We start from the raw sequence: 11,413 nt of genomic DNA, 5'->3' as shown, positions 1-11,413 counted from the left end.
TAATAATAAATAATAATAATAATAATAATAATAATAATAATAATAATAAAGAAAAGTTTCTCCAATATAAAAACCAAGAGCAGACAAATTTCTTAGTGAAAAATAGTTTGAGAATAAAATCAAAGCAACCGTATAACATACCAGTTTCTTCTGAATAAGTTAAACATTTCTATAACAGAATGCTACTCACACACACATATGTATAATGCAGATAATGTCACATTCTGAAGGCGAATATTATGAATGAGTATTGACAAAAAGGTAAAGGTGTGTTGTGCATATATATATATATATATATATATATATATATATATATATATATATATATATATATATATATATATATATATATAATTATATATATATACTGGTAATCACACATTCATTCATTTCTACAAAAAAAAATCGCTTAAATACGAAAGGCAATATAAACTCAAGATATCATTTCCTGTTATTGCATTTGTCATAATTTCTGATACCAAGAAAATGAACACCTTTTTCAAATGGGTCAGCTGGTGATGACCAGCTCAGGAGTTGGGCACTCCGTTGAAGGTTGCCCACTGGTCGTCTTGATTGTGGAGAGGCGGGGCTGGTCGGCTCTCCTCCGGCTGCCGACGCCTGTATTTACAGGGGCTTTGACTGACTCTCTTGTAGTAGGCCACCTTTATGTCAGGTGTGTGAATTCGAGCCTGTAAGATGATGGTTAGAGGCGGTTAATGTCTGTTACATTTCAGGGACACTAAAATATTTGTTTAATTTAAAACTATGTCAGTTATAATACTGATACGATTCAAGCTCTTAAGATGCATTGAGGATTGATTATTATATGATTATTTCACTAAAGTGAATTTAAGGTTTAAAGCTTATTTAAGCTCGAGCAAAACATATTTCGAGTAAAATCGATATTACTCCTTATCTAAAACTGATAGCTGAAACTTATTTAAAAGTTTAGAAATCATGATGTCTTGTATGAGACAAAAAAAAAGTCACATAACGCTAATTCTGTTTTGAACTCGCCCTATGGCCTTTGAAATAGGGGTTACTCTGAGCCCAACTTCCCTGTTTGGGATAAAAAAGACAAGTAAAAAATACACCGAAGTTTCTCTAGCGCAATCGAGTTTTCTGTACAGCGCATAATCACGACCACCGAAAATAGATCTATCTTTAGGTGGTCTCGGTATAATGCTGTATGAGCCGCGGCCCATGGAACTCTCAGCCGGCCGTGGTGGCTTGTGTTGTTGCGTTGCCAGAAGCACGATTATGACTAAATTTAACCTTAAATAAAATAAAAACCACTGAGGCTATAGGGCTGCAATTTGCTATGTGTGATGATTGGAGGGTCGATGATCAACATACCAATTTGCAGCCCTCTAACCTTAGTGGTTTTTAGGATCTGAGGGCGGACAGAAAAAGGGCAGAAAAAGTGCGGACAGAAAAGTGCGGACAGAAAAAGTACTGGCGGACAGACAAAGCCGTCACAATAGTTTTCTTTTACAGAAAACTAAATTCTGTTAAAAATCAGTTAAAAAGTTTATCGTTTGTTCATCCTTAATAGTGTGCTGTATTGTTACTATGCAGAATCGTAAAGAGCAGATTAATGAAGTAAGAAACTAACTTTAATAAATATCTGGTTGTGCCATTACTGAAAACAAGTGAATGATAGGCTTCATTTACCCACAACACAGGCAAATGCCTCTGTTGGTCGCCTGTGTACAAAGAGCTTACACTGTAGGAAAAAACAAAATTTTATCACTGGTTATTTTGACTACCGGTTGGATATCGTTGTGGATCACCTTAATTATAATTTAGACGTTCAGCCAATTTCCATTTAAAAGGCGTGGCTTTAAGAAAACAGCAAGTCAACGTCAGTGTTATATTCGTAGTTCAACTTCTGGATCGAGGAAGATCTCATAACCGCAAACACACACATATATAATGTATATATATACATATATATGCACAGTATATATTTATATACATACATATATATATATATATATATATATATATATATATATATATATATATATATATATATATATATATATATATATATATATACATGCCAAAAGGGATTTATGTGCAATTGGTAATACTGTATATACTATATATGTATATATATATATATATATATATATATATATATATATATATATATATATATATATATATACACACATATATACCAATAGCACATAAACCCTTTAAGTACCTCCAAGGTAGGGCTTTGGGACTTCAACCTCATCCCACGATATCTGCTGAAAACCGGAAAGGTAACACCTTCTAAAGACCTGTCCACTCTAGGAAACATTGTTTGGAAACAGAGCTTGCAAACTGTTTGGAAACAAAGTTTACAAACTGTTTGCAAACTGTTTCCAAACACTTTTTCCCGTTTATTTGTTTCCCATCCAGAATGGAAAACATTTAGTGTTTCTGTGTATATGTATATATATACATGTATAATGTATGTATATGTTTATATATATAGGTGTATATATGTATATATACACATGTATATTTATGTATGTGTATATATAAATACAAGTACATGCATATATAAATACATCTATACACTTATACATATGTATATATGTACATATACACACCGGTATGTGCACATACATATGTACATATTCATATTTACGAACTTGTTAAAACCTGTTCCGGGTGAAACTTTCTTGAAAGCTTTATTGCCACGAAAATAACAGTATTTTGAAAAAAGAAAGAAATATAAATTTAGCGAAAAATCATCACCGTATCCTTTTCTCTAGTCGTGTAGATAGATAGACAGACAGACAGATATCTCCCGATGACGAGAGAAAAAGATACGATGATGATTTTTCTCTAAATTTATATTTCTTTCTTTTTTTAAATATTGATATTTTCGTGGCAACAAATCTTTCAAGAAAATTTCATAGCATCTGCTGCGAGAAAGCATCATCGTCGCCTGGTAGCGTAATATCTTCGTGTTTTCCCTGCAGTCGTTTTAGACTCATTCTGTTTCCAGCTCCTGAAAGGACGAGATAAATGCCAATCGCTCATGCGTATTGCACCGTAACTCAGTAGGTGCACTGACTCCAGGGCCTCCGGTGGCCATCTCCGAGACCCTGCAAGTCGTCTTGAAGCCTCCAGAGATAGCATGTGAGCTAAGAAGGCGAAGGCTATGGTTAAAATGGACTGCATGACGAAGCAGATCGACTAAAAGAGATTTTCCAGAGGGAAAAGTACATCAGGAGAATGGCAGATAACTTCAGTCTACAATTTTTTACTGATGAAAATATGGACTACTTCGCGGAGCAGTATGGAGTCGAGGTTCATGCTTTCTGCGATTATGGATTTATTCAGCAGATCTACAGCTTTTTGTCTCTTATGGACGCAAGTTCTTCATTCGAAATAAGGAAAGAAATAATCAAGAGGAAAGAAAGACAGCGGCGTAGAGGAACTGAAGAATTTATACGAAATAAAAATAAGAGAACTCGAGGTGTTTTCTAAGCTGATTGAGAAGAGATTTTGGATGTCCAAAATTACCACTTGGAGCAGTTCTTCGCTCGAAATAAGAAAGAAAAGGAATAAAGAAAAGAGAGGAAATCGGCGTGCAGGTAAACTGAAGAATGTTGATGAAGAAAAATGTAGAGAACCTGAGGTGTTAGAAGCTAACTGACAAATTTTGGATTCACAGAATTACTTTTTGGAGAAGCAAGGTAAAATCGAAGGGATGATCAATATCGTCAGTAAGAGGGAATCCCATATTACAGAAGAAGACTCATTAAAGAAAACAAACTTTTTATGTGTCAGAAAAGAACTCTAGGTAATGGTTAACGCGATGTTCAAATGATCTAAAACCTTCGGGATTTTCCTTAAAGACATATTGGAATCCTTCGGTCTCCAGCTCCTGCAAGAACGAGAGAAATGCCATTAGCGCATACGCCGAACTCCAAAGTCTCCAGGAACAATCTCCGAGATGCTTCAAATCGTCTTCAAGCCTTCAGAGAAAGCAAGTGTCATATTTGAGAAGCTGGGTAAGAGAAAGCAAAGAGTATGGTGACAAGGGTGAGACCCAAAAGCCTCAAGGCTCACCAGTCTCTTGAGGGCAGCCTTGAAGGGAAGGGCGCAATCCAGAGGCTGCTTCCTCGGAGGAAGGCAGGTATCCTGCCAGGCTGGGGAAGCGGGCCTGGAGAGGGCCCAAGAACTTCAAGGATGAGGCCCAAAAGCCCCCAAGGTTCACCAGTCTCTTGAGGGCAGCCTTGAAGAGAAGGGTCCGACCCAGAGGCTGCTTCCTCGGAGGAAGGCAGGCATCCTGCCAGGCTGGGGAAGCGGGCCTGGAGAGGGTCCAAGAACTTCAAGGATGAGGCCCAAAAGCCCCCAAGGCTCACCAGTCTCTTGAGGGCAGCCTTGAAGAGAAGGGTCCGACCCAGAGGCTGCTTCCTCGGAGGAAGGCAGGTATCCTGCCAGGCTGGGGAAGTGGGCCTGGAGAGGGCCCAAGAACTTCAAGGATGAGGCCCAAAAGCCCCCAAGGCACACCAGTCTCTTGAGGGTACCCTTGAAGAGAAGGGTCCGACCCTGAGGCTGCTTCCTCGGAGGAAGGCAGGTATCCTGCCAGGCTGGGGAAGCAGGCCTGGAGAGGGCCCAAGAACTTCAAGGAAGGGGCCCAAAAGCCCCCAAGGCACACCAGTCTCTTGAGGGCAGCCTTGAAGAGAAGGGTCCAACCCAGAGGCTGCTTCCTCGGAGGAAGGCAGGTATCCTGCCAGGCTGGGGAAGCAGGCCTGGAGAGGGTCCAAGAACTTCAAGGATAAGGCCCAAAAGCCCCCAAGGCTCGCCAGTCTCTTGAGGATAGCCTTGAAAGGAAGGGTCCGACCCAGAGTCTGCTTCCTCGGAGGAAGGCAGGCATCCTGCCAGGCTGGGGAAGCGGGCCTGGAGAAGGCCCAAGAACTTCAAGGATGAGGCCCAAAAGCCCCCAAGGCTCACCAGTCTCTTGAGGGCAGCCTTGAAAAGAAGGGTCCGACCCAGAGGCTGCTTCCTCGGAGGAAGGCAGGTATCCTGCCAGGCTGGGGAAGCGGACCTGGAGAGGGCCCAAGAACTTCAAGGATGAGGCCTAAAAGACCCCAAGGATTGTCTGTCTCTTGAGGGCAGCCTTGAAGGGAAGGGTCCGACCCAGAGGCTGCTTCCTCGGAGGAAGGCAGGTATCCTGCCAGGATGTGGAAGCAGGCCTGGAGAGGGCCCAAGAACTTCAAGGATGAGACCCAAAAGACCCCAAGGCTTGCCTGTCTCTTGAGGGCAGCCTTGAAGGGAAGGATCCGACCCAGAGACTCCTTCCTCGGAGGAAGGCAGGTATCCTGCCAGGCTGAGGAAGTGGGCCTGGAGAGGGCCCAAGAATTTCAAGGATGAGGCCCAGAAGACCCCAAGGATTGCCAGTCTTTTAAGGGCAGCCTTGAAGGGAAGGGTCCAACCCAGAGGCTGCTTCCTCGGAGGAAGGCAGGTATCCTGCCAGGCTGGGGAAGTGGGCCTGGAGAGGGCCCAAGAATTTCAAGGGTGAGGCCCAAAAGACCCCAAGGCTTGCCAGTCTTTTAAGGGGAGCCTTGAAGGGAAGGGTCCAACCCAGAGGCTGCTTCCTTGGAGGAAGGCAGGTATCCTGCCAGGCTGGGGAAGCGGGCCTGGAGAGGGCCCAAGAACTTCAAGGATGAGCTACAAAAGCCCCCAAGGCTCGCCAGTATCTTGAGGGTAGCCTTGAAGGAAAGGTTCCGACCCAGAGGCTGCTTCCTCGGAGGAAGGCAGGTATCCTGCCAGGCTGAAGCGGGCCTGGGAGAGGGCCCAAGAACTTCAAGGATGAGCTGGCTTCCTCGGAGAAGGCAGGTATCCTGCCAGGCTGAAAGTGGGCCTGGAGAGGGCCCCAAGAACTTCAAGGATGAGGCCCAAAAGCCTCCAAGGCTTGCCAGTCTCTTGAGGATAGCTTTGAAGGGAAGGGTCCAACCCCAAGGCTGCTTTCTCAAAGGAAGGCAGGGTCCTATTCAGAGGCTGCTTTCTCAGAGGAAGGCAGGTATCCTGCCAGGCTGGGGAAGCAGGCCTGGAGAGGGCCCAAGAACTTCAAGGATGAGGCCAAAAGCCCCCCAAGGCTCACCAGTCTCCTGAGGGCAGCCTTGAAGGGAAGGGTCCGACCCAGAGGCTCCTTCTCGGAAGACAGGCAGGTATCCTGCCATGCTGGTGAAGCGGGCCTGGTGAGGGGCTCCAAGGGTGGGGGGCCAAAGGCTCCTTAGGGAGACCAGTTCTTTGAGGGCACCCTTGAAGGGGAGAGTCCTCTCCAGAAGAGGAAGGTCAGGTTCCTTATAAGATCTGGTAAGAAACTCACTACAGCTTGAGTTCCCATTAACAGAATGCTCTTTATTACTCAATTTCTGTTTTCTAGAAGATTAAAATATTTTTTTTCTTATTTTTGTACTGTACTCTGCACCATTTAGTTTGTATCAAAATTCTCCCATGTCAAGAATTCATTTAGGGGAAAGTGTATTTCGTATTATTGCCATCAGTATCTGTGTAACCTTTGGAACTTGAGAAATCGTTTCTTCTCAGAGTTCATTGTTGAGGAGGGTAATTATCGTCTTTCCTGGGATCTTGGAGAGGATATTTTGAAGTTCGTGGAGGAAGCTGGTTTTCTTGAAAATTTATAATGTATTGTCAATTTATTTTTACCATTTTATCAATTTCTTGGAAATCTTATGTTTTTTATTCCCTTGAGGCCCCACCCGAAGAGAAGTCATTAAGACGAAGGCTCTAGTCCACAACTGGCAATTGCACTTAAACAGTGCAATATATATATATATATATATATATGACTATTTATCACATCATCGTGATTCATATACAATCAGAAAGCTACAAACGCACTACACGGTCAACATGGCAGAGGTGGGTGGATATCGTCTCCAAACGCAAAACACCTGAGTTCGACGGGTGAGTTGATGGGAGATGTTATTCACTTATACCTCTCTTGTGGCCGATTTCGTTAGTGCGTCACTGTAGTCCTGATTCTCGTCCGTCGCTGGTTCGACCCCACGGGACGGTGGACTTATTATCAACTAAAAATTCCCTTCGGTAACATATATGAAAATATATTATTTCCGGGAGGTAGAGTGAATTGGATATTAAAGGACGTTTGTAGCTTTCTGATTATATATATATATATATATATATATATATATATATATATATATATATATAATATATGTATTTATATACATAATATAGATATAGATATATATATATATATATATATATATATATATATATATATATATATATATATATATATATATATATATACATACGTGTCTGTGCGTGTAGAAGTAATATATTATTGTATATATAATATATATATATATATATATATATATATATATATATATATATATATATATATATATATATATATATATATATATATATATGATATAAATATATATATATACACATACGTGTCTGTGTGTGTGTAAAGTAATATACACCTGGAAATATACTAACCATCTGCCTGAGATCAACTCGCAGCATAGGGGTACGCGAGAGAACCAGCCCTGTCTGACGATGGAATAACCCGACGTTCTGACACTCGAAGACGCTGGCGAATTGTTCGTAGTCGGTGTTGTGGACGGTGAACGACGCATGCCCAGCTATGCCTGCAGTAACAGGGTAATATATATTATTTACTATTTAAAACTGGTTTTGTTGTGCTATTTAAAGAGACGTACATTAATAACTAATATATGGTTTTTGTCACGAAGTTTTTTTTTTTTTTGCCCTTTCAAAGAGAGGTTATTAACAACTGATATATTTTTCATTCTTAAAAGTGTTTTTGTTTTGCTTTTTAAAGAGAGACAAAATAGTAACAGTCACATATATATATATATATATATATATATATATATATATATATATATATATATATATATATATATATATATATATATATATATATATAATATATTATATATATATATATATTATATATATATGTATATATATACATATATATATAATATATATATATATATATGTTATATATATATATATATATATATATATATATATATATATATATATATATATATATATATATATATAATATATATATATGTATATATAATATTCAAAGCCGTTTAAAGATGTTATTGATTTGTTTTGTAAAGAGAGGTAAATACAGTAGTAACAATATATATTTTTTTGCTATTTACGTACTCCCAATCACAAAGAACATAGAACAGTATGAACGAACACGAGAGGCGCCTCGGTAAACGCGTGAACGGCAGGACGGCTGCAAACACAATAGAAGAGTTTAGGTCGATCCAGGTCACACCACGTGACCCAGGTATAGTTAAAAGTTAAGTATACCTTAGTTTAACCAGACCAATGAGCTGATTAACAGCTCTCCTAGGGCTGGCCCAAAGGATTAGACTTATTTTACGTGACTAAGAACCAATTGTTTACCTAGCAACGGGACCACATTATAGCGAGAAATGAATTTCTACCACCAGAAATAAATTCCTCTAATTCTTCATTGGCCGGTCGGAGACTCGAACTCGGGCATAGCAGAGTGCTATCCGAGAACTCTACCGACTCGTCCAACGAGGAACCAGACCTAGGTATAGTGTTAGGATTTTGTTTTTCGGAGGCGATTCAATGACAGCCGAAGATGGGTAAGCGCGGATTACTCCATGTGTGAAAGCCTAGGTTAGTATACGTGACGGGACAATGTATTTTTTTTCTACTTAGCACTTTTTTTTTAAATAATGGCAAAGGAGTTCATGATATAAGTTAGTACTGGGATCCTGAAAATCCTTTATCATCATTAATCAGGTGTATTTCGTATGACGTCAGAGACACAGATGTATCGCCTGATATTTGAAAATATTTTTTATCTAAATTTTAGATAAGAACGCGAAATATGATATTTGTTTTTATCATAAGTTTCTAAATAATTTCACCTTTAAGTAGGTTTGATTTTGGCTTCACATTTCGCCAGACAATTACATTATCATGCCTTATTAATTCTGATATTTTCTTTGCGCTTCAAGACCAAAATGTTATATATAACTTTTTAGTAATATGACAATGTCTTACAACAGCTAAGTAGAGGAATTTTTGTCTAATGAATAAAGAACATGATATCATTAGGTAAACATTTTAACTTTGTCAAAAAATAGAAACACGAAAGAAAGTAGAAACAAAAAATATATGAAATGCTTAAAATAACGTAAGTGCTATTTTGGGCAGCAATAACATGAGCAACAATATTTTTGGTTACCCTAGAACTTTGGATCTGTTCTGTATAACAGCAACAACAAGATAACAATGATGATTCCTTTTTCCTTCATAACAGAACACTCGATTCTTTTGTAATTGGAAGTACCAGCTAAAAATAATTACTTTTCTTTCATACTCGAACAATAGTTCTGTTCTGAACGATAGCAACAGTAATGAAAGTAATACTAATAGATGGAAATTTTATATCAATAAATTGTATTAATGGTAAAAGATACAACTTTAAACATAGACTTTCGAACACCTGAACGCTGTTCCTCATCGGTGTTTTTACAACGGTGCTCGAAAGTCTAGTTCAACTTTTGCCAGTAATACAATTTATTGACACAATTGTGGATTTTTAATGATCACTGATCTGATCATGACACTGAAATTTTTAGCAATAACTTCCGTTTTATACTAGAACACTGGTTATGCAGTGGATGATGGAAACAAACCACCAAAGACAACTACAATAATAATAATAATAATAATAATAATAATAATAATAATAATAATAATAATAATAATAATAATAATAATAATAATAATAATAATTCTCTACAAAAACAGAAACTACCACGAAATTAAATAATAGAAATAGTGCTATATAGAACTAGTCCACAACAAAGCTACCCCATACCTGACAACAGGAGAACAGAACAGAATATAGAATTTCGGCCATAGGCCAAGCACTGGGACCTATGAGGTTATTCAGCGCCGAAACATAAATTGACAGCAAAAAGGTCTGCAAGGTATAACATGAGGAAGACCTCGCAGTCGCACAATGAATCAATTTTTGGGAGAGGGTGGAAAGCATGATGGAAGAAAGAGAATATGAACGGAGGTACAGTAAAAAGGAATGAAAGGGGTTGCTGCTAGGGGCCGAAGGAACGCTGCAAAGAATCTTAAGTAATGCCTACAGTGCACCGTGCACTGACCGCACTTCCCCCCAACGGGACGTACCTGACAACCTCCATATGACTGCCATGGCCGCAGAGTTGTTCTTGTCGGGAACCGAAATCTTGCCCGTGTTGAAGGTGGAGTGGGGCAGCCTGAGGGCGTTGAAGAGTCCGTTCTCCTTCTCCTCCACGATCGACCAGGTGTCGGGAGAATCCGATCTCGTGATGTTCAGCGACATGCACCTCTCTCCGTTGTCGAAGGCCTCCACCACGTACCACAGTCCTTCGAACTGTGGATGAAGGTCACTGCTGTGGTTAACTAATAGAATTTTGGATATCGCTGATGATATGTTTCACTTCTCGAATTCTGGGTTAAGTTGTTGCTATTTTACTTCCTCGAATTTTGGATGATATTAATTTTACTTCCAGAATCTTGGATAAGGCTCATGCTTCGCTTTACTGCCAAGTTTTACCTCTCGAATTTTGGATAAGTTTGATGCCAGGTTTTACTTCTCGAATTTTGGATAAGTTTGATGCCAGGTTTCACTTCTCGAATTTTGGATAAATTTGATGCCAAGTTTTACTTCTCGAATTTTGGATAAGTTTGACGCCAGGTTTTACTTCGAATTTTGGATCCAGGTTTTACTTCTCGAATTTTGGATAAGTTTGATGCCAACTTTTTTTTGATAAGTTTGATGACAAGTTTTACTTCTCGAATTTTGATAATTTTGATGCCAGGTTTTACTTCGAATTTTGGATAATTTTGATGCCAGGTTTTACTTCTCGAGTTTTGGGTGAGTTTGATGCCAATTTTGAATTTGATAAATTTGATGCCAGGTTTTACTTCTCGAATTTTGGATAAGTTTGATGCCAGGTTTTACTTCTCGAGTTTTGGGTAAGTTTGATGCCAAGTTTTACTTCTCGAATTTTGGGTAAGTTTGATGCCAAGTTTTACTTCTTGAATTTTGAATATGTTTGATGCTGAATTTTACTTCTCGAACTTTGGATAAGTTTGATGCCAAGTTTTACTTCTCAAATTTTGGATAAGGCTAATACCTAGTTTTACTTCTCGAATTTTTCTTATTGAGGCTATTTACTTCGCAAATTTTGGATAAGGCTGATACCTAGTTTTACTTCTCGAATTTTTTTTACTGAGGCTAATAACTTCGCAAATTTTGGATTAGTTTGATACTGTTTCACCTCTCGAATTTTGAATAAAGTTGATA

At 38.9% G+C, this 11,413-nt stretch overlaps 1 protein-coding gene across 2 annotated transcripts in view; it reads right to left on the bottom strand.

Moving 5' to 3' along the window:
• Positions 1–439: 439 nt before the first annotated feature.
• LOC136849724 (apolipoprotein D-like) overlaps positions 440–11,413 on the bottom strand; it is a 27,479-nt gene continuing 16,505 nt past the window's right edge. For both annotated transcript variants that reach the window (XM_067123100.1, XM_067123099.1), the window contains exons 3-5: positions 10,252–10,477; positions 7,513–7,664; positions 440–689 (exon numbers count right to left, since the gene is read on the bottom strand). In XM_067123100.1, coding sequence (XP_066979201.1) covers positions 528–689; positions 7,513–7,664; positions 10,252–10,477 — 540 coding nt within the window. In that variant the 3' untranslated portion in view covers positions 440–527. The remainder of the gene's footprint in view (positions 690–7,512; positions 7,665–10,251; positions 10,478–11,413) is intronic.

This window comes from Macrobrachium rosenbergii, chromosome 21 (genome assembly GCF_040412425.1).
Source record: "Macrobrachium rosenbergii isolate ZJJX-2024 chromosome 21, ASM4041242v1, whole genome shotgun sequence".
Classification (NCBI taxonomy): Eukaryota; Metazoa; Arthropoda; class Malacostraca; order Decapoda; family Palaemonidae; genus Macrobrachium; species Macrobrachium rosenbergii.
Note: the sequence above shows the minus strand (reverse complement) of the source record. Positions and strands in the feature narration are given on the sequence as shown.